General features: G+C 39.8%; 1 protein-coding gene across 17 annotated transcripts in view; it reads left to right on the forward strand.

The window, feature by feature from the left end:
- DST (dystonin) overlaps positions 1 to 24,387 on the forward strand; it is a 502,757-nt gene that overhangs the window by 294,333 nt on the left and 184,037 nt on the right. For all 17 annotated transcript variants that reach the window (XM_082347108.1, XM_082347103.1, XM_082347107.1 and 14 more), the window contains 2 exons: positions 18,697 to 18,809; positions 18,905 to 19,011. In XM_082347108.1, the coding sequence (XP_082203234.1) occupies positions 18,697 to 18,809; positions 18,905 to 19,011 (220 nt within the window). The remainder of the gene's footprint in view (positions 1 to 18,696; positions 18,810 to 18,904; positions 19,012 to 24,387) is intronic.

A 24,387-nucleotide genomic window follows, 5' to 3' on the forward strand; every position in this document is an offset into this window, starting at 1 on the left:
GATGTGAATACTGTCAACAGTTGTGAGTCAAGCACATTAATTTGGATTGACTAGCATATTTCTATTAGTGTCCCCCCATAGATTATGACTTTTGAAAGTGGAGAGTGTGTTTGTTAACCCCAGTAAACAGCACTTTACTAACAGTTTACTTTTATTCTAAAAGTTCCATAGAAGCTTAATTTTCTAAAATTCTGTTTTTCGAAAGAACTATTATATGAAATAAAAATGAAGAGAAATTTTCATAAGACTGATTTATAGATGTTAGGCACTAAGAATGTTCCATGGAGGTGAAAAGAAAGTAACTGTCACATAGCAGGTACCCAGGAAATAGATGCAGGACGTTGACCAGGTATTAATTCCTGTCCTGCCTGTTTTTAATATACGGTAGCTTTTAAAATTATCACAGTCCTGTGAAATAGATGGCACTATTTCCATTGTTATCAATTTGTTATCGAATTGTTAAATTATTAAACTGAGGGTCAAAAGGTAACTCATATGCTCCGTATCACATACGCTTTTAAATAATGGAGGTGATTGCCCTGGATTCTCAAGTCCTCTTATACTTCCGTGTAAATACTTAGGTAATTTCCTGTAGGCAGACTACATATGAAGAAATGGAACTTTTGGCCAGAGAAGCTGTGGTTGTGCATCCTTGAAGACTAATGATATTCAGCAAAGATATGTGAAAATTCTTGATGGACTTAAGAAATTGTTACCTGAAAACTGGGTTTGCCTTTTGGAGGGTGTCCAGCCAAAAGGCACAACCAAACCAAAGATTGGGAAGGATTTATTTTACTTGCAGCAAGTAAGGAGAACACTGGAGATCTTTCCAGAAGCAGTGTCTCCCCAAACAGCAAAATTGGGGAACTTTTAAGCTAACAGTACATGCATATTCATGAAGGGGCTTGGGTGGTGGACAGAGCCCAAGCTTTAGTTGATTGAAGTCACAAGGGTCAGAAAAGGTCACCATCGTCATCCCTTAGGTTCTAGTTTATCTGGTGGTTGAGCATTTCAGGCTCATCTTCACCATTGAAACAGAACTGGGAATCTTTACAACTGATATATTATCTTTGCTATTGTTACTTCTCTTGCCTGATAACAGGCAATGTTTCTGCTTTCTTATGTTCCATTAAGATCATTAATTACTGAGATCTGTTCAAGGGTAAGCACTGTGGCCAGGCTTAGATCACAAAATGGCTTAGACCAAAAATGGCTCCTCTTATGTCAAGAAAGCCGTGCCTGGTTCTCTTTCTCCGGGGACCCCCTACCCTATCTGCTTACAAGATGACCAAATGAGTAGTATCATATATAACCGCCAGCTAAGATCTTGGTCCCTTGTAAGAAATTAATGAGGACAGCATTAATTGTTTAACTTAGAATCAGCCATCTCTGAAAATAGCATCACCAACAACTGTAATGTAGTGAGGAAAGTTGTAGATAATATAAGAGGACATTAAAATACTTAGTACCAGTAAGAGGAAAATCACAAATGGACTATTCTGCAGTTTTAGTGTGTCATGTCATCCTACAGAGGGTGGATAGCCTGGATTGTGCGATGGATAGTGATGCTGAAAACTCAGCCTCTGTGCACCGGTGCCAAACTGAATCTCAGAGACAGGGTTTTGGGTAGAGTAGGAAAGAATAGCTTCATTGCTCTGCCAGGTAAAGGGGGCCACAGCAGGCTTGTGCCCCTCAAAACTGCGTGTCCGATCCCAGGAGGATTTGGTGAGGAGTTTTATAGCAGTGGTACAAGGGTGGGGTTGCTGATAAGATTAGGGTGTGTGCAGGGCCTGCACTCCTTTAATCTGGTCTCAGGTGATCTCCTAATCTTGATGAGTTTCTCTGGTTCCTTTAATCTGGCCTCAGGGGGTCTTCTCTGGAATGAAGAATGCTGACATCTTCCATTTATTGGGGGTTTTAGTTCTGTAAAGAGCTCAAAGATGCTGATATGTGTATCCCTTGAGGCGGAACCAGGACCCTGCCCCAGGGCTGCTCCTCTCTTGTCTCTGCATCCCCCTCCCTTCCCTGATTGGCAGCTGTTCGAATCTGCCCTTTGGGACTCAGGGAAGATCATGGAGGCTGAAGTCTGTTCCCTACAGACAAGAGATGGGGGAAAGAAAGGCTTCCACGCCCAGGAGCCCCATAGGGTCCTGCTCGGTTTCAATAGTAAGGATGATAAAGTAATATGATTTAGTAGAAGAGATTACAAGGGATGGTTCTGTGGGTTCTATTTAAATAGGTCACTGATAAATACATTGTTTTTATATTACTTCTGTCTTAGGAAATTCTGTTCCTAATTCCTTCTAGGCACGTTCGTTATATTCAGTTTTCCATGCAAAGGGTTCAAATAATAAAAATACCATCTATCTATACTAGTTTCTGCTTGTTTTGTTTATATAGTTTAAATTTTCTTTAAAGCATATTAAAACCTTGTCACCAAAAACCACAACTGGTAAAACATCTTAGGTAAATAAGCCTCACTGTTGCTCCTTACCTTACTTTTCATTTGAAAGGATAACAAAGCAGACTTGGATTTGATGGACTTAGATGAAAAGGATGTCACAAGTGCATTTGATGAGTAAGGAGCTTAAAAGCGAGAGAGGATGAAGTAGAATTAACTGAGAACCAATAGCCAGGGGATTCTAGGAGTATCCTCTAGACGCCAGTCGACTGATAAGTCACCAGGAGTTAAGACAGACACAGAGGAGTGAAATTCCTGACAGTAGCACACGTTTTTTAGAGGCAGGTGTCAACAGCAGAGGGTTCAACTGAGACTTCTGTGCTCCCAAGTATGCTCATACACACAGGAAAATGGACTTTTTCCTTTCTGAGAAATAAAGCTCTGATTCCCAGCTTGAATTCAGCCCCCAACTTGTCTGACTTTATCAGTCCCTGCCCTGGAACACTGATGAAAGCCAAGTTACAACTCAGCAGGGCCCAGCATCACTCAGCGTGAAAACATTTCTGTCCGACAGGCAGAGACAAGAATGGGCACCCACGGGCAAGAACAAAAGAGCACAGACTGTGCAGTGGGGCCAGGTGAGCCTCAGGTGGCCACACGTCACGATACTAATAAGTATGTCAGGACTGAAATGCTGGGGGTGTTTTGTAGAGAAATTATTTCAGCTCACTAGTTTCGGCTTGTCCTCTTCTTGTTCTTAATTTATCCCATTCATTTATTTAACTCTCCTTTTCAAGCCCCTGGCATTCTTTTCACAAGCATGTTTTAAATCTATTACCCAAGTAAGACAACATTTTTGGAACAGGTTGTGTTTTAGAAGCATGCCATTTAAATATTTTCTAATTAGGCAGCCAGGAATTTTTCACTTGTCTGAGTGTGCAGTTGGGTAGCAATGATTTTGTTCATTGTCTTCATTTGGAATTAGAATTTAATGGGACCATCGTATTGCATTCTATTAAATCTTTAAAGACACTGTAATTGGGAAGGTTAGGCTGTGAGGCCGTGGTCAGAGTCATCTTCTTTAATAGGACCTGGAGGCTGTGATTCAGCCTCATACCTGGATTCAGTCACACCTTACAAGCTATACTGGATTGGACTGGTTTAATACTGGGAGGAGGCCCTTTAAGGTTTTAAATGTTCCCATAGGAAGTTGGATTAGTGTCGACTAGGGATTTCTTTTCTCTCAGAACCTGGTCTGCCCTCAGGCTGCAGAACCCAGAGGTACGAGTGTGTGTGTGTGTGTGTGTGTGTGTGTACACAGGTAAGGTTTGTATGGCCATGGGCTAGACACAGACAGAGCCTTGATGGTTGTTCATTTTTTAAAAAGTCACAAACATTTCAGTTTGTGAGGCAAAATCAAATTGCTTATTTACCTTACCAAATAAACTTAAAACATGAACTCTGAGGGCATACGTGGGTGACTTGTAAACATTACTACATTTTAAAATCCATAGGGAGCTCACATGCTTGGCTGGTAATGCATCGGTATCCGTGTGAGTTAATGTTCATATCCGGTGACAATTTTTAGTATTCTTCTGCGTATTATTACATGCAGTTTTGGGACTAGAGTTTAGCATGTAAATATTTAGAAGAAATATCTGCTCATATTACCTTCTTTTTGTGTTTCTGGCCCTCTTGCCCCGATTAATTTACAGAAATTCTCTATCATACTAAGCCTTCCATTATTCTATGAAATAGCTCCTTGTAGATAGGAAGTAAGGCATAGCCCCAGTTCTCCTAGTTGCATTTTTGAGTCAGAAACTTAAAAAGTGACCCAGGCATAATAGGAAGATGGCTCACCTGGCCAGCCTCGCCATGAAAGTTTGATAAATTTTGTAGCAGTTTCCACACTAGGCATTCCTTGCCACAGTCCTACTTTTTCTTATATCTGTGCTGGAAGAACAAAAGCAAAAGCAACCAATAACAACAACCAAAAAGCAAACATTAGCATCATAAAACATTCCAATAGAATAAGAGGCTATGCATTGAAATGTGATTTCTTTCTCCAGATTCTCAGACCCTTGCCCCAGAGGCAACTGTTAAGTTTCCTTCCTATTCTTCCAGAAATTTTCTGTGCATATACAAACACCTATTTTTCTTTTTGGCAGGGTGGTGGTGGTGGTGGGGATCTGTTTTACTGAGGTATAGTTTACATTACCACCTAATCTTTAATATGTTTATAATCTTTTCTAAAACACAAATGAGAGAATAGCATGTGTTATTTCACATTTTTCCTTTTTCCCCTTAATTTATTTTTTTGCACATCTTTTTATATCAGCAAAAATAGCTTTACCTTATTCTTTTGAATGTGCATAGTATTCTATTGTATGGATGTAACAGAATTTATTTAATGGTGCTTATTCATGGACATTATATTTTTTGCTATTAAAAAATACTGTACTGAACTTTGTATGTGTCCCTCTGCAGATGTATGAATGCATCTGTAGGATAAGGTCCTGGAAGTAGGATTTGTGGGTCATTTAAAATGTTAAGACTTATGTCTGAATTGTCTACCAAAAGAGTTGCATTGATCTATACCCCTTCTGTACTGTTTCCCCTACATGCTGCCTTTGATAAAGAAACGTTTCCTTACTTATTCATTGCATTCTAGCAGATCTAAACCCCTTTCATTTTTAATTGTTCTTTTTAAATTTACCCCTTTATTCATAAATTAATTTTCTTCAGCTTTTAAACTTTGTGCCAGAGCTGAAAGGGCAGGCCTGCGTGTCCCTCTGTTTGGTGTACAAACTCTTAGTCTAAACATGTATGTGTGTTAAGAGTTTAAGGGTAAAAATGACCAAATAAGTGGGCACATTTCTGAGTGCTCTGATCATTTAAGAAGTTAGAATACTAGCAGGGAGGGAGGCCGGTGTCTTGAGATAACAGGTGAGAACGTGCCTGTCACGCCAGCTTTAGGAAGCATGTAATAAATGTCAGTTTCCTTCCCTCCCTCCAGGCTGCTGCTGACCCACTAATAACAGGGCTGTGTCTAGGAGGCTTGGGAGAAGATGGGCTTTGATTAAAGACTCCCCTTACTGCGAACCTGACGCGTTCTTCCTTCATCAGCTTCCCTCAGCATTCTCTGACCTTCTCCTACCCTGAGATTTCTCCTGCAATGCAGGACCAGTGGCTGTGTGCTCTCCATCTCTTGTTCTCTGATAGGTCCCTCTGTTTTGTTGCAGCACCTCTTTTATTTTGGCTCATTGACAGATTCGTATTCTCATGTTATTCTCTGAAAGAAGTAGTTTAATATTTTCTCCCAGAGTAAATAAGTTGATTCACCCCACACCCTCCCCTTTTTTTTTTTTGTGGGGGAGGGTGGTATCTAGCCCCTAGATTTACTTACAATTTACTCTCGTAAGGTCACTTAAATATAGGAACTGAAGGAGTTACTCTGTCAAAATTAATACTATCCTCTGTGTTTAGTAAAGTCTGTGAGGCTGTTATGGGGTTAATTGTTCTTTGTGAAGAAGTGAGAGTCATAATTCATTAGGTATCTTCTAATGTCTCATGTTAGATTCTAATCTTAAAGTCCTAACAAAGCTTGCTGTGAATTATAGTGTTTCTTTTCTTTTTTTTAAAATTTCTTTTTTATACTGGACTGGAGCATAGTTGATTAACAATGTTGTGTTAGTCTCAGGTGTACAGCAAAGTGATTCAGTTACACATATACATGTTTCTGTTCTTTATAGTGTTTCTCTTTCTTTGCTTTCTGCCTTGTTGGTAGGAGAGAGTCACTTTGTAGGAAAAAAAAAAGAATTTTGGAAGTAAATTCATACATCTCCTTTTGAGAAAAGGGAAAGTTACTTTTATAGTTTGTTGCTACCTTGGAGCTCTTGGCTTAGTTTCTTCAACAATATGTACCCAAATATGAGCATAAAGGACTGTCTACACCCAGTTACACAACTGTGGGTGGGTCTCCTGCACGTTCGAAGTTATTTGCTGGGGGAGGGGAAGGACCATATTACAGGTCTTTTTTTTTCCCCTCTTGAGGGGAGTGGGCCGAGATGAGATGCTTTTTCCCACCAGTAAGAACAGTAAGAATATGCTAAGCCTGAACACGATTTAGTCCAAACAGTCATCTTCAGGAATTTGTTATGGTGACTGTCCTGCCATCATAGACTAAGTGAGGCATCGTTAATGCATGTTTGTGTTGTGTGATGTATCTGAGAGCGGATGGAAGTGACACGGGTGGCTTCGTGCATCTGTGTGTGAGTTGGTGTGCTGTGTGCTGAGCACAGAGGTTGGGCTAAGACAGATGTCTAGGTGAATGGAGTGGGTTTCTCCCTCCCTCCCTCCCCCCTTCCTTCCTTCCTTCCCTCCCTCCCTCCCCCTTCCCTCCTTCCCTCCCCCTTCCCTCCTTCCTTCCCTCCTTCCCTCCTTCCCTCCCCCTTCCCTCCCTCCCTCCCTCCCTCCCCCTTCCCTCCTTCCCTCCTCCTTCCCTCCGTCCCTCCCCATTCCTCCCTCTCTCCCTCCCTCCCTTCCCCCTTCCCCCTTCCCCCTTCCCCCTTCCTTCCTTCCTTCCCTCCTTCCCTCCCCATTCCCTCCCTCTCTCCCTCCCTCCCTTCCCCCTTCCCCCTTCCCCCTTCCCCCTTCCTTCCTTCCTTCCCTCCTTCCCTCCTTCCCTCCCCCTTCCCTCCCTCCCTCCCCCTTCCCTCCTTCCCTCCCCCTTCCCTCCTTCCCTCCCCCTTCCCTCCTTCCTTCCCTCCTTCCCTCCTTCCCTCCCCCTTCCCTCCCTCCCTCCCTCCCTCCCCCTTCCCTCCTTCCCTCCTCCTTCCCTCCTTCCCTCCCCATTCCTCCCTCTCTCCCTCCCTCCCTCCCCCCTCCCCCCTCCCCCCTTCCCCCTTCCTTCCTTCCTTCCTTCCTTCCTTCCTTCCTTCCTTCCTTCCTTCCTTCCTTCCTTCCCTGCATCCCTTTCAGCTCCTTCCCTGCTGCTGAGTACACACCAGTTTCCCAGCAAAGCCTGACCTGTCTGAGCCCAGCTCTCTGCTTGCTCTGTGCCTGTACCCAGCAAATGAAGCACAGTGGAGAAAGTCCGACTTCAGGGTGGATTCCCAGCCTCATGGTTCTGCCCAGCTGTCTCTTCTATACATGTTAATTCACCCCTTCTCTCCCTCACACCCTCTGTCCTTCCTCACTCCTGCTTTCAGAGGATTTTGAGGCCAGAAAGTGGAAAGTCTTTCTTTTGGCTCCCAAAGGTACAAACCTACCTTCCTCTACATCCATCTCGCCATCTTTTCCCCGGTTTGATGGGCGTCCCCTGCTCCCCTGCTCTGGACCCCATCCCAACTGTTGCCTCAGAAACCTTCTTTCTCCTTCTAGTAAACTTTTCCCTCTCAACAGATCTTTCTCACTGGATTTTAAGCCCGCTGAATCCTCTTCATTAATAAAACAATAAAAAAACCCTCTCTCAACCCCATGCTTTGTTCCATCTACTGCCATAGACCATTTCTTTCCTTAAAGGGAAGACTTCTCAAAAGAATTGTCCGCACCCTCTGTTTTCATTTCTTCACCCCGTACTTATTCTTCAACCCACTTGAATCTGGCTTCTGGCCCCCAGATCCACCAAAACCACTTCTTCTAGGGTCATGAGTGACTTCAGGATAAATATGGGTATCCAGGACACATTTTCCAGGCCTCATCTTATTTGTCAGTATTTGACCCTACTGACTGCAGGTATCTTTTCTTCACGAAATGCTCTTTTTCTTTTCTGGCCCCACCCTGCCCTGGTTTTCCTCCGTTTCCTGGACTGTTCCTGCTCAGGGCCCTTTCCACACTCGGACTCTCTCACATCACAGGCTGGTGGACATGGGAGTTCTTCAAGGTTGCCTGTCTGCCTTTCTCTTCTCTCTGTGTTGACTCTCGTCCGTACCTACACCCCTGGCTCTATGCATTTGACCTTCTGTCTCCCAGCCTGTCCATTTCTCCCCACTGCTGCCGTGTTCTTTTGCAAGTCACCCTGGCCTCTCCCTGGATTCTCTGGGAGTACTTTCACTCTTTTACATTTCTTCTCTGTCTGACCTCAGAGCTGAAAGCTTAATCTCTTAATCCTCCTTAATGCATTTTAATAGTTTTCCATAGTTCTTGGGAAAACGTTCAAAATCCCTTAAGAAGTTCATGAGATTCTGCGTCATCTTGGATCCTGCCGTTCATCCAGCCTCGTCTCTCCCCGTGTCCCCCTGCTGCTTGCTGGCTTGTGGCCAGAGCACTGGTCCCCTTGTACGCACGCTCCCTCTAACACAGCGCACGTGTGTGCTTTTGCCTCCTGCCTGGCACTCTTCCACCAGGTTTTCTCCTGGTTTCCCCCCAGCTCCCCCCAGCTCCCTTCAGAGCTCTGAGCTCTCCATACACAGAGTCCTGTATTCTTTAAAAATTTTTTTTAATTTTGTTGAAGTATGGTTGATTTATAATGTTTTGTTAATTTCTGCTGTACAGCAAAGTGATTCAGTTATACATATATATATATATTCTTTTCCATTTTGGTTTATCACAGGATATTGAATATAGTTCCCTTTGCTATACAGTAGGACCTTGTTGTTTATCCATCCTGTATATACTAGTTTGCATGGGAAAATGTGCAGAAGACCTAATAGATATTTCTCCAAAGAAGACATACAGATGGCCAGTAGGCACATGAAGACATGTTCAAAATTGCTAGTTATTAGAGAAATGAAATCAGAGTCCTGTATTCTTAATGCCTTACTGCCAGGCACATAGTAGATGCTTATTAAGTGTTGAGTGAATGGATGAACTCCTAGTTTGTTGCCTGGGAAGGATTATTTATAATTAGCATACCAAAGCACCACATTCTGCTTCTCTGATTACATTGTGTTACATTGTTTGTATGCCCATAGATAACTTCTTAATAACTTCTGTACATTGCTCTGTATACTTAGTTCCCCAAGTACTTTCATATGGATCTTCTCTTGAGACTTTGGGCAAATCAGTGGGGTTTTTCAAACCATATGGCAGCAGCAGCCCCCAACGCCCTCCCTCCACCCCATACACATTTTTTGTAGATGGGAAGTGTGACACAGGTGTCTGGATGTGTGTTCAAAGTCAAAGCAAGTTAGGACTAAATCACAGGACACCTGAATCACAGCCGTTTGACTTTTTTCCACCTCAGTATAGCCTTTTTCTCTCAAATATGTAAAAATTTGTCTTTAATAATTTTTGGAAACTTTAAAAAACTGTGGTAAAATATACAGTCAGCCCTCAGTATCCATAGGTAATGGGATCTGCAGATTCAACCAACCAGGGATCAAAAATACTACACGATCTGGGGCTGGTTGTATCCACTTATGCAGAACTGCCTATATGAGGTGGCTTGTAAAGGACTTGAGCATCCGTGGACTTGGGTGTCCTTGTGGGTCCTGGAACTGATCCACCGTGGATACTGAGGGACCATGGTACGTAACGTAAAATTGGCCATCTTAACTATTTTTAAGTGTACAGTTCACTGGTATTAAACACATTCACAATATTGTACAACCATCACCACCATCCGTCTCCAGAACTGTTTTCATCTTGCAAAACTGAAACTCTGTGCTCATTAAATAGTAACTCCCCCTCCCCCTCCCCCTCCGCCTAGACCCTGGCAACCACCATTCTACTTTCTGTTTTTTTTCCAGCTAAGAAAGAAAATTATTGCTCAGTGTCCTTTCAGATGATCAGATATCTCAAGCCACAAGGTTTATTTCAGTGGTTTTGATTTTATTTTTAAAACAATCTGTTATGAATCATGGACATAGAGAACAGACTGGTGGTTGCCAAGGCGAAGGAGGTTGGGGGAGGGATGGGGTGAGAGGTTGGGGTTAGCAGATGTAAGCTTTTATATATAGGATGGATAAACAAAAAGGTCCTACTGTATAGCGCAAGGAACTATATTCAATATCGTATTCTGTAATGGAAAAGAATATATATATATAAAAGAATATATATGTATAACTGAGCCACTTTGCTGCACAGCAGAAGTTAACACAACATTGTAAATCAACTATACTTCAATAAAAAAATAAAAATTAAAAATTAAAAAATCTGTTACCAAATGGTATCTTTTCCCGACGTCATCATTTTATAGTGTCTTCCAGAGTTAGACCAGCATGAAATACCCCCCTCCGCCACCCCAGGCCTAAGTGTGTTCTTTGCCTCTAGATTTAAACAGTAAAAATCAACACTGGAAAAGAATGAAAAGGTTTACTGTCTCCTGGTTGAGGGTTTAAGGCATGTTTGTGATTGTCCTGTTTGTCTTGTTATATCTGATATTATTGAGGATTTTTTTTCCAGTACAGAATGTTTAATAATTTTGAAAGGAAAGATTAGAGACAAGGGGAATTCTAAGATGGTTTAGTTCCCAACTTCCCTGATAAGATTCACCTGGGGGAGGGGGAGAACCTTGTTAAAATAGAGATGACCAGGCCTTCCGCAGTCTGGATCAAACCATTCCAAGTGTGGGAAACGTTCGTATATTCGATGAATACTGTTTTGTTAACAAGCTGGAACTACATCTTAATTCCTACAGTTTATTTTTCTGAGCATGCCAGTGTGCACACATACACTTTGTGCTGTTTCTTTCTGGGAATTACCATCATTATCGTTTTCCCCAGTAGCAGAAGCATGAATTCATCTGTGTTTTCTTTATCCTGATTTTTCAGCTTCATATGGGATACGACTGTTTGACGAGTTCTCAGTGTACAGTGCCAGCAGAGTGCAGCATTTTGGCTCGTGCTTTGCATGGAGACAGACCTGGGTTCAAATACTGACAGCTCCTTGTCAGATTCTGCCCTTGTCCAAGTTATGTAACGTCCTTAAGCTTCAGTTTTTCCGTCTGTCAATTCAGGACAATAACACACCCTGGTGCTCAGGGTTGTCAACAAGATAAAGTGAAACAGTGCCTTTAACGCCTGTAGTGCACTGCCTGCCACATAGTAGGTATCAATACATATGAATCCCTATTGTTGTTTTGTGACTGTTATTATTTTATAAGACATCCCAGCTGGGAATATGGCCAAAAGCTGAAGCTGAGTGCACATGAGAACATGAGAAGGGAGGATTCAGAACCCAGGAGCAGTAATTAGTGCTTTTGAAAATGTTATAATTGATCCCTTGCATGTTGTTTTCACCCCACGCCTATTTTCCAGATTGTTTTCAGTAGAGAAAAGCCCTTGGGAAACCTCAAAACCATGTGTATTTGTTTGGGTGATGGAGGAGCTGTGACATCGGATCCTGTTCCCTGTGGATTTTGATGAGGATTTCAAATCCTGATTGGAAGCCTTAGATGGCGGCTTTGTCTGTAGAAATTAGTGAAGAGAAAAGGATCAAACCTAAAATGGAGACTATCTCCAGAAATTTGAATTAGTGGTACCTTTCAGTCCCCAAAGCTCATCTGTTCCTTTATTATCCATTCATTCCTCAAGCGTTCATGTGCTGGGCATTAGGCTGGATATTGAGGATAGAAATATGGATAAAACATGGGTTCTGCCTTCAGGAAGCCCGCAGTCCACTGTGAGAGATGGACAAATGCATAGTTGAAACAAACTGTGGTAACTACAGAAATAAAGGTAGCACAGAGCACTGGGAACAGAGAAGAGCATTTCCTGGAGGAGATGGTGGTGGAACCAAGTCTTGCAGGAGAATTCAAGTTGACCAGGTCGTGTCATCTCATTGGGGTGAAGTGGACATTTCCTGAGCAAAGGAGAGACAAGAAAAACCTGATGTTTTTGTTTCGTATTAATGGACTCTGCTTCTCTCCCTCATGTTTGTAAAAGGGAAATTTCTCAAACATAGGTTGAGGGTTCAGATCCTGGGTAGCCAAGACTTAAGTCTATACTCACTCCATAAATGACTGCTGAGTGCCAACTGAGAGCCAATACAACCCAACAAACTCTATGAAATTTCTTTTTATATGTACCACATCTTTATCCATTCATCTGTCATGGACATTTAGGTTGTTTCCATATCTTGGCTACTGTAAATAGTGCTGCTATGAACATAGGGATGCATGTATCTTTTCTTTTTCCATTTTTTTTTTTAAGTGAAGTGTAGTTGATTTACAGTGTTGTGTTAATTTCTGCTCTATTGCATCTGCTAATGGCAAACTCCCACTCCTACACTCTCCCGCCCCCCACCCCCTTGGCAACCACCAGTCTGTTCTCTATGTCTATGAGTCTGTTTCTGTTTTGTAGATAGGTACATTTGTGTCCTATTTTAGATTCCACATGTAAGTGATATCATATGGTATTTGTCTTTCTATTTCTGACTTACTTCACTTAGTGTGATAATCTCTAGTTGCATCCATGTTGCTGCAAATGGCATTATTTCATTCCTTTTTATGGCTGAGTAATATTCCATTGTGTGTGTGTGTGTGTGTGTGTGTGTGTATCTCACATCTTCTTTATGCATTCATCTGTCAGTGGATATTTAGGTTGTAACAAACTCTAGGAATTTAAATCATTTTTTCCCATACTTTGGAAACAAATCCTGATTTGGACTTTGACTATTGATATTTCTTATATATATCCTTTCAGCAGTTGTCACATTTTTGGTTCAGGATTTGGTAATCTTGTGTCTGCACTGCTGTATTCTTTTCTTAGCTAACTTTTATCAGTGCCCTCTCCAGTATGTTCCGATGGCAGTTTCTAAGGACTTTCTTTCCAGGTATTTTGACTTTGCTTCATGCTCCTTGTAGTTGGGCTCGTTGGTGTTTGACATGATAAAATATGGAAGCCTAATCTTCAGCCATTTGTGACACTAAGTCACATTTTGTCTCAGAATCATATCTAATTTTTATGTCAGCTAATATGTTAATAAAGTGATTGAGGACTGTAAAGTTACTTGGGGTGTCTATACCAAAAAATCTCATATAGAATTTTAATGTTCCACTAGTTTGGCTATCAATGTGGGTGATGATATCTTTATATTTTGTATACACACACACACACACACACACACACATATATATCTCTCCAAATGCCTCTATATACATAAATACCATACATATATGTGTATATATGCTTGTGGATGTATATATATGTATTTTGTCCAGGGAGAATGCACTTTTAAGATGGGTGTTGTATGCAAGATAAGCATTACTTTTATCCAAAATTATTTTGCATTATGACAGTTACTGTTTCGTTTGATACCTTTTTGTCCTGTATTTTTGGGAATAAATCAAAGGCACTAAGCATGCATAGAAGTGGTTTGCAATTTTTGGCCTTTCTTTCAACTTCATCTTATGGCCTTATCTTGGTTTTATATTTCTAATTTAAAATGTATGTGACCATCTCCTGTTTTTATTTCTTTGTAAGCTGTTTTTACTCATTTAATGGGGAAAAGGTAGGATATAAATATGTTTTAAAAATTGCTATCCATGATGATCGAGTCATTCAGAAAAGATTACATTATCATAGAATAATAATACAAGTAAGAGTCACAATGGCTTTTTTTTCCATAAAAAGACTAGTATATATTATTTTAGTGGCAGAGGATTACATTATACGATTTTCAGTGGTCTTCAGTGAACAGGGAAATTATGCTAGTTAACACTCAACTATCTAAACTAATACAGGAACTTCATTGCTCACAGCCTTTGCTTAGTCAAACCTCAGATGGGAATAAAATTTCCTGTAAAAGTGCCCCAAAAGGGAGATGTTACAGTGAAATGGAACCTTTAGAATGAAAATAAAAATCTTCTGTAGGTGGAAAATAGTTGAAGTTTTTAAGGGTTATATGATCCCAGTGAGGCGATGAAGGAAAAAGAAAGGTAGGTCACAGCACATGTGACTTCTGGAAGCTCCAGACAAACAGAGGAAAAGCAGAATGGGAGACTGAAAAGGGACACCAGGGGAGGGTAGAATTATGACAACTTGGAGGCTGCTACTTTTTCATAGTAGTTTTAAAAAAACATTTTCCTTCATTAAGGTTTGTCTACTGCAGTCTTTCAGCGGAGGAAAACCATTGCAGCTTTTGTGCCATTAAAGGGTTAAATATCACGAAAAAAGAGGTGACTTACCCCAGATGGATGCATTACACAGCTGCTTTTGTGCTGAAACAACTATGCCATTAAAAGGTTAAATATCATGAAAAAAGAGGTGACTTACCCCAGATTGATGCATTACACAGCTGCTTTTGTGCTGAAACAACTGTGTCATTCTGAAGGAGGTTTTATGTTTTGTTCTCTCAGTGGAGAACTAAATTCTTCAATGACTTTATTCATTCTCGGGGATTACTCAGTGTTTACTTTCTTTGCTAATGGCAGGCTTTGCATGGTAACGTGCCCTTTCTTGTTGGGAGATTTGGCAAACTCAGAAACGTTGGTTTTTTATTTCTTTAAAATGTCAGAACTTTGTGGACGCAAAACAATTTTTTGAACTTCAGAGGTTTGTTTTTGTCTAGACTATCATCCACACCTGTTTAGTAATCTTGAAGTTGGAAGATTCTTCAAAATACTTCTGTGTGAATAAAAAGTGTTATTTTTAAGTATGTCATTTACCTCTGTTGTTGTCAGTAGATTCATAGTTCGTATAATCAATGTGGGTTCCCTTTTCAGTGATCATATTGGTGGCAATGTGAAAAGAATTAAAGAATTTCCAAATAATTCCTGGGAAATAGGTAGGTAGGTAGGTAGATTTCAAGGTTACAGACACTTCTGGACTTCCCTGGTGGTGCAGTGGTTAAGAATCTGCCTGCCAATGCAGGGGAGACAGGTTCGATCCCTGGTTCTGAAAGATCCCCCATGCCGCGGAGCAACTAAGCCCATGCGCCACAATTACTGAGCCTGTGCTCCAGAGCCCGTGAGCCGCAACTACTGAGCCCATGCGCCACAACTACTGAAGCCCGCGTGCCTAGAGCCCATGCTCCGCAACAAGAGAAGCCACTGCAGTGAGAAGCCCACGCACCACAATGAAGAGTAGCCCCCGCTCGCTGCAACTAGAGAAAGCCCACGTGCAGCAATGAAGACCCAACGCCGCAAAAAAAAAAAAAAAAAAAAAAAAAAAAATCAAGGTTATGAACACTTCAAAGGGCTATAAAACTGTGAGTAGATTTCTTTGGAGGTCTGCTTTCTCATCAGATAAAAATAAGAGTACAGATTGCTGTTTCCCTCCCTAAGATTAATGATATATTTTCCTCATGTAAACAGTCTTCTCATAGTGTTCAGAATAATTGTATTTCATCCTCCCATACTACCTCTGAGCCCTCCCACTCTTTCTGCAGACCCTCAAAGGGTTATTTTGAGAAAAGCAGATTGCCCTTGGAGGTTGGAAAGAGAGCCTTTCCTTAGATGTTGAGAAACAGGTTCTTAGAGATTTTAGAGGTGGGTGCCACTCTTTTTGAAGACTTTACTGTTTTCACATTTGTTTCTGCATTCTTTTTATGCTTTGGTTTTGAGAGGAAAGTTTTTTGACTGGTTTCTGGCCTTGAGTTACGTTTCCAGCTACTGTGTTTTGTCACTTTGTATTCAAGGAGTATTCAGGAAGTCTTTTCTTGTCTTATATGTAGATAGAGCCAGCCTCAATTATCCCTGTGGTTTAGAACCTCATGAAAGTCTCACAAATTAGAAAGAGGTGAAATCTGGGGTGTGTATGTGTGTAATGTGTGCTTGTGAAGATACAAGCTAATGCTTATTTTAGTCTTTCATTTATGATTCAATTTACTAACCAACTTACTTACCAGTTTATTGGTAGATATTTATTGAGTGTCTACAATGTATATGCCACTCTTTATCTCAGCAGAAGGATAAAATACAAAGGTTCATTAAAACCACATGGTTCTTGCAGTCTTAGAGTTGACCAGTCGGGAGAAACAAGATGTGCCTGCACATTGAACAGTGAATTTAGAGGGCAAAATAGTATGTGATTATTCCGGGTGCCAAGTTAACTGGCACAGGCCCAAGACTATAAAGAGTTCAGAGAACAGAGGGGAAAAAAATGAGGGCTGGAAAGATGAGTGAAGGCACCACAGAGGAGGTGGGGCTTGATCTCTGCTCCCAGGATGAGAAGAATTGTGGAATTTGTCAGTGACAGGAAAGGGCGTCCTGCGTCGGGGTGGGGGGGGGGGTGCCCTGAGAATGACAGTGCACTGGGCATAAGCTCTTTGTGTTTGGGGAGAAACCCTGAGAAGTTGCTAGTTGGATTAGATGGATGCTTTTGAGGTAGTGGGGTTTAAATAGATTGAATGTGACACATATTGATATATTGGGTAGGCCAAAAGGTTTGTTGTTTTTTTCCAGTAAGATGGCTGTAGTAGCACTTAGTTGTCTTTAACTTCATTCGAAACAATTTTGTTAGCTTGTATTGTGACAGCTATCATGTCAGCGTGCATTAAAAAAAAAAAAACTTGTCAAAATTGGTGAGTTTTTGTGTAGCCATTTTAATATTGAAGATGGAAGAAAAAAAGCAACATTTTTGGCATATTATGCTTTATTATTTCAAGAAAGGTAAAAACGCAACTGAAGCACAAAAAAAGATTTGTGTAGTGTATGGAGAAGGTGCTGTGACTGATCGAATGTGTCAAAAGTGGTTTGTGAAGTTTCGTGCTGGAGATTTCTCACTGGACAATGCTCCACAGTCGGGTAGACCAGTTGAAGTTGATAGTGATCAAATCGAGACATTAATTGAGAACAATCAACCTTATACCACACGGCAGATAGCCAACATACTCAAAATATCCAAATCAAGCACTGAAAATTATTTGCACCAGCTTGGTTACGTTAATAGCTTTGATGTTTGGGTTCCACATAAGTTAAGTGAAAAAAACTTTCTTGACTGTATTTCCGCATGCGATTCTGTACTTAAACATAATGAAAATGTTCCGTTTTTAAAACAAATTGTGATGGGTGATGAAAAGTGGATACTGTACAATGATATGGAACGGAAGAGAAATGAACCACCACCAACCCCACCAAAGGCCGGTCTTCATGCAAAGAAGGTGATGTTGTGTATATGGTGGGACTGGAAGGGAGTCCTTTATTATGAGCTCCTTCCGGACAAACCAAACGATTAATTCCAACAAGTGCTGCTCCCAATTAGACCAACTGAAAGCAGCACTCGACGAAAAGTGTCCAGAATTAGTCAACAGAAAATGCATAATCTTCCATTAGGATAACGCAAGACCACATGTTTCTTTGAGGACCTGGCAAAAACTGTTACAGCTTGGCTGGGAAGTTCTGATTCATGCACCGTATTCACCAGATATTGCATCTTCGGATTTCCATTTATTTCAGTCTTTACAAAATTCTCTTAATGGAAAAAATGTCATTTCCCTGGAAGACTGTAAAAGGCACCTGGAACAGTTCTTTGCTCAAAAAGATAAAAAGTTTTGGGAAGATGAATTATGAAGTTGCCTGAAAAATGGCAGAAGGTAGTGGAAAAAAACGGTAAATACATTGTTCAATAAAGTTCTTGTTGAAAATGAAAAATTTGTCTTTTATTTTTACTTAAAAAGTGAAGGAACTTTTTGGCCAGCCCAATATATTCTGATCATGAGGAATTTGTAGACTTTGCTGAAAGTTTATACATTAAAATTGTTATATTTTCCTACATTTGCTTTTGGCACACAAAAGTTTCTGAGAGAAGCGAGTGTCGACTGAAAAATGTACAACCTAAAAGTTGAGAGTTATGTTTTGTTTGGTGGACAAAACTGAGGACTTAATCCCAGGACACAGCATCTCAGATAGCTCTGAAGGACTGCTCTGAAGAGGCAAGTGGGGAGCCAGCAAGTGGGGATCAACAAAGACCAGGGAGTTGGAACATCAAATGATTACTGTTAATGAAAGAAAAGCAGACATCTCAAGTTAAGGAATTTAGCACTTTTCTATGGGAAGATGCAAGAGTCTGGGCTTACTGAAATCATTCCTTTGATATACACCTCAACTGTCTGGGGCCAGTATCCTGCTTTTCTCATTCTGAGTCTTCTCAGAGTGCATCATCAGGGGTGACTGCAGTGTCTAATGGTTTGATGGTGGGCATCCTGTTTCCTTCCTGAGTTCCCTTAGGACTCAAGGTCGGGGTGGCTGTAATGTGATGGCTTCAAGGCTGCAACATCCTTTGTTTACTGATATGGCAGCGGGCATTTTTAGTTCACATGAGCAATGTTAAAGACTGGATGAAAAACTCTGTATTTCAACACAGGCTTCGTAATAATATTTGCAGGAGTTGTTATGTCAATAGGTACACATGTAAATTTCATGTTGAATTGGCAAGTGAAAAACACCATTAATATGGTGCATTTTTTCCTAGGCCGGACCTGATAGACATGAATACTGTTGCTGTTCAAAGCAACCTTGCAAATTTAGAGCACGCTTTCTATGTAGCAGAAAAAATCGGTGTTATAAGACTTCTGGATCCTGAAGGTGAGTGATTATTTTGACCAGATGTCCACGGGCTGGAAAGTCTGATCCAAAGTAATTGATCAGCATTTTGAAATAATTCATGTTGCTGCTTTTAGATGTTGATGTCTCCTCACCTGATGAAAAATCAGTAATAACTTATGTATCATCTCTCTATGACGCATTTCCCAAAGTCCCTGAGGGTGGTGAAGGCATTGGTGCAAACGTGAGTATTGATTTTTCCATTCTGAAGCTGCTGACTCAGAATTGACTGAATTCTCTGATAGTGCTTTTTACAGTTTTTTTAATATGACTTTTTTTAATTGACATATAGTCGATTTACAATGTGTTAATTTCTGCTGTACAACAAAGTGATTCAGTTATATATATATACACACACACACAAACACACACATTCTTTTCTTTAATGTTATTTTCCATTATGGTTTATCATAAGATATTGAATATAGTTCTGCTAACTTCAACCTCCCACCCACGCCTTCCCTAACCCCCTCTCCCTTGGCAACCACAAGTCTGCTCTCTATGTCTGTGATTCTGTTTCTGTTTCATAGATAAGTTCATTTGTGTCATATTTTAGATACCACATATAAGTGCTATCATATGGTATTTGTCTTTCTCTTTCTGACTTACTTCACTTAGTATGATAATATCTAGATCCATCCACATTGCTGCAAATGGCATTATTTCATTCTTTCTTACAGCTGAGTAATATTCCATTGTATGTATATGTGTCACATCTTCTTTATCCATTCATCTGTCAATGGACATTTAGGTTGTTTCCATGTCTTGGCTATTGTAAATAGTGCTGCTATGAACATTGGGGTGCATGTATCTTTTTGAATTAGAGTTTTCTCTGGATATACGCCCAGGCATGGGATTCCTGGGTTTTTGTTTTTGTTTTTTTATAGTTTTCTTTGCTGTGTAAAAGCTTTTAAGTTTCATTAGGTCCCATTTGTTTTTTTGTTTGTTTGTTTGTTCTCATTTCCATTACTCTAGGAAATGGATCAAAAAAGATCTTGCTGTGATTTATGTCAAAGAGTGTTCTTCCTATGTTTTCCTCTGAGAGTTTTATAGTGTCTGGTCTTACATTTAGGTCTTTAATCCACTTTAAGTTTATTTTTGTGTATGGTATTAGGGAGTGTTCTAATTTCACTCTTTTACATGTAGCTGTCCAGTTTTCCCAGCACCACTTATTAAAGAGACTGCCTTTTCTCCATTGTATATCCTTGCCTCCTTTGTCATAGATTAGGTGACCATAGGTGTGTGGGCTTATCTCTGGGTTTTCTATCCTGTTCCATTGATCTATATTTTTGTTTTTGAGCCAATACCATATTGTCTTGATTACTGTAGCTTTGTAGTATAGTCTGAAGTCAGGGAGTCTGATTCCTCCCACTCCGTTTTTTTCCCTCAAGATTGCTTTGGCTATTCGGGGTTTTTTATGTCTCCATACAAATTTTAAGATTTTTTTGTTCTAGTTCTGTAAAAAATGCCATTGGTAATTTGATAGGGATTGCACTGAATCTGTAGATTGCTTTAGGTAGTATGGTCATTTTCATAAAATTGATTCTTCCAATCCAAGAACATGATATATCTCTCCAACTATTTGTGTCAACTTTGATTTCTTTCACCAGTGTCTTATAGTTTTCTGAGTGTAGGTCTTTTACCTCCTTACGTAGGTTTATTCCTAGGTATTTTATTCTTTTTGTTGCAGGGGTGAATGGGATCGTTTCCTTAATTTCTCTTTCTAATCTTTCGTTGTTAGTGTATAGGAATGCAAGAGATTTCTGTGCATTAATTTTGTATCCTGCCACTTTACCAAATGCATTGATTAGCTCTAGTAGTTTTCTGGTGGCATCTTTAGGATTATCTATGTATAGTGTCATGTTATCTGCAAACAGTGACAGTTTTACTTCTTTTTTTCCAATTTGGATTCCTTTTATTTTTCTTCTCTGATTGTGTGGCTAGAACTTCCAAAACTATGTTGAATCATAGTGATGAGAGTGGACATCCTTGTCTTGTTCCTGATCTTAGAGGAAATGCTTTCAGTTTTTCACCATTGAGAATGATGTTTGCTGTGGGTTTGTCATATATGGCCTTTATTATGTTGAGGTAGGTTCCCTCTGTGCCCACTTTCTGGAGAGTTTTTATCATAAATGGGTGTTGAATTTTGTCAAAAGCTTTGTCTGCATCTACTGAGATGATCATACGGTTTTTATTCTTCAATTTGTTAATATGGTGTATCACATTGATTGATTTGCATATATTGAAGAATCCTTGTATCCCTGGGATAAATCCCACTTGATCATGGTGTATGATCCTTTTAATGTGTTGTTGGATTCTGTTGGCTAGTATTTTGTTGAGGATTTTTGCATCTATATTCATCAGTGATATTGGTCTGTAATTTTCTTTTTTTGTAGTATCTTTGTCTGCTTTTGGTATCAGGGGGATAGTGGCCTCATAGAATGAGTTTGGCAGTGTTCCTTCCTCTGCAATTTTTTGGAAGAGTTTGAGAAGGATGGTGTTAGCTCTTCTCTAAATGTTTGATAGAATTAACCTGTGAAGCCATCTGGTCCTGGACTTTTTGTTTGTTGGAAGATTTTTAATCACAGCTTCAATTTCATTACCTGTGATTGGTCTGTTCATATTTTCTGTTTCTTCTTGGTTCAGTCTTGGAAGATTATACCTTTCTAAGAATTTGTCCATTTCTTCCAGGTTGTCCATTTTATTGGCACAGAGTTGCTTGTAGTAGTCTCTTATGATGCTTTGTATTTCTGCAGTGTCAGTGGTTACTTCTCCTTTTTCATTTCTAATTTTATTGATCTGAGTCCTCTCCCTCTTGAGTCTGGCTTAAGGTTTATCAGTTTTGTTTATCTTCTCAAAGAACCAGCTTTTAGTTTTATTGATCTTTGCTATTGTTTTTTTTTTGTTTCTGTGTCATTTATTTCTGCTCTGATCTTTATGATTTCTTTGCTTCTACTAACTTTAGCTTTTGTTTGTTCTTCTTTCTCTAGTTCCTTTAGGTGTAAGGTTAGATTGTTTATTTGAGATTTTTCTTGTTTCTTGAGGTAGGATTGTATTGCTATAAACTTCCCTCTTAGAACTGCTTTTGCTGCATCCTATAGGTTTTGGATCGTCATGTTTTCATTGTCATTTGTCTCTAGGTATTTTTTGATTTCCTCTTTGATTTCTTCAGTGATCTCTTGGTTATTTAGTAACGTATTGTTTAGCCTCCATGTGTTTGTGTTTTTTATGTTATTTTCCCTGTAATTTATTTCTAATCTCATAGTGTTGTAGTTGGAAAAGATGCTTGATATGATTTCAATTTTCTTAAATTTACCAAGGCTTGATTTGTGACCCAAGATGTGATCTGTCCTGGAGAGTGTTCTGTGTGCATTTGAGAAGAACGTGTAATCTGCTGTTTTCGGATGGAATGTCTTATAAATATCAATTAAATCTATCTGGTGTATCGTGTCATTTAAAGCTTGTGTTTCCTTATTAATTTTCTGTCTGGATGATCTGTCCATTGGTGTAGGTGATGTGTTAAAGTCCCCCACTATTGTGTTACTGTTGATTTCCTCTTTTATAGCTGTTAGCATTTGCCTTATGTATTGAGATGCTCCTATGTTGGGGGTTCATATATATTTATAATTGTTATATTTTCTTCTAGGATTGATCCCTTGATCATTATGTAGTGTCCTTCCTTTTCTCTTTTAACATTCTTTAAAGTTTATTTTATCTGATATGAGTATTACTACTCCAGCTGTCTTTTGATTTCCATTTGCATGGAGTATCTTTTTCCATCCCCTCACTTTCAGTCTGTATGTGTCCCTAGGTCTGAAGTGGGTCTCTTGTAGACAGCATATATTTGGGTCTTGTTTTGGTATCCATTCAGCAAGCCTGTGTCTTTTGGTTGAAGCATTTAATCCATTTACATTTAAGGTAATTATCGATATGTATGTTCCTATGACCATTTTCTTAATTGTTTTGGGTTTGTTTTTGTAGGTCCTTTTCTTCTCTTGTGTTTCCCACTTAGAGAAGTTCCTTTAGCATTTGTTGTAGAGCTGGTTTGGTGGTGCTGAATTCTCTTAGCTTTTGCTTGTCTGTAAAGCTTTTGATTTCTCCATCGAATCTGAATGAGATCCCTGCTGGGTAGAGTAATCTTGGTTGTAGATTCTTCCCTTTCATCACTTTAAATATGTCGTGCCACTCCCTTCTGGCTTGTAGAGTTCCTGCTGAGAAATCAGCTGTAACCTTATGGGAGTTCCCTTGTATGTTGTCATTTTTCCCTTGTTGCTTTTAGTAATTTTTCTTTGCCTTTAATTTTTGTCAATTTGATTACTGCATATCTTGGCATGTTTCTCCTTGGGTTTAACCTGCCTGGGACTCTCTGCGCTTCCTGGACTTGGATGGCCATTTCGTCTCCCATGTTAGGGAAGTTTTCAACTATAATCTCTTCATATATTTTCTCGGGTCCTTTCTCTCTCTCTTCTCCTTCTGGGACCCCTATAATGCGAATGTTGGTGCGTTTAATGCTGTCCCAGAGGTCCCTTAGGCTGTCTTCATTTCTTTTCATTCTCTTTTCTTTATTCTGTTCCATGGCAGTGAATTCCACCATTCTGTCTTCCAGGTCACTTATCCGTTCTTCTGCCTCAGTTATTTTGCTATTGATTCCTTCTAGTGTATTTTTCATTTCAGTTATTGTATTGTTCATCTCTGTTTATTTGTTTTTTAATTCTTCTAGATGTTTGTTCTTTAATTCTTCTAGGTCTTTGTTAGACATTTCTTGCATCTTCTCGATCTTTGCCTCCATTCTTTTTCTGAGGTCCTGGATCATCTTCACTATCATTATTCTGAATTCTTTTTCTGGAAGGTTGCCTATCTCCACTTCATTTAGTTGTTTTTCTGGGGTTTTATCTTGTTCCTTCATCTGGTACATAGTCCTCTGCCTTCTCATTTTGCCTGTCTTTCTGTGAATGTGGTTTTCGTTCCACTGGCAGCAGGATTGTAGTTCTTCTTGCTTCTGCTGTCTGCCCTCTGGTAGATGAGGCTCGATTGCTGGATCTTACGGTAATTTTATTTTTAGTTTTCTGAGGAACTTCCATACTGTTCTCTGTAGTGGCTGCACCAATTTACATTCCCACCAACAGTGTAGGAGGGTTCCCTTTTCTCCATACCTTCTCCAGCATTTGTTATTTGTAGACTTTTTAATGATGGCCATTCTGATCAGTGTGAAGTGGTACCTCATTGTGGGTTTGATTTGCATTTCTCTAATAGTTAGCGTGGTTGAGCATATTTTCATGTGCCTATTGCCCATTTGTATTTCTTCTTTGGAGAAATATCTATTTAGGTCTTCTGCCCTTTTTTCGATTGGATTATTTTTTTTGGCTGTCAAGTTGTATGAGTTTACAGTTTTTAAATATCAAATATTTTTTAAAGGATTTGAGTTAATAGGTCACTTAATTTAGAGATTTTCTTTTTAAACTTACTGCTGTTTTACAGCTGCCCTACTTGGTATCCTTCTCTGCAGAGAAGGTATGCAGGGAATATCTCACTTTTGAAATCACTTTCAAGTTTTTTAACT

This window comes from Balaenoptera borealis (assembly GCF_965194805.1).
Source record: "Balaenoptera borealis genome assembly, chromosome: 12".
Lineage (NCBI taxonomy): Eukaryota > Metazoa > Chordata > Mammalia > Artiodactyla > Balaenopteridae > Balaenoptera > Balaenoptera borealis.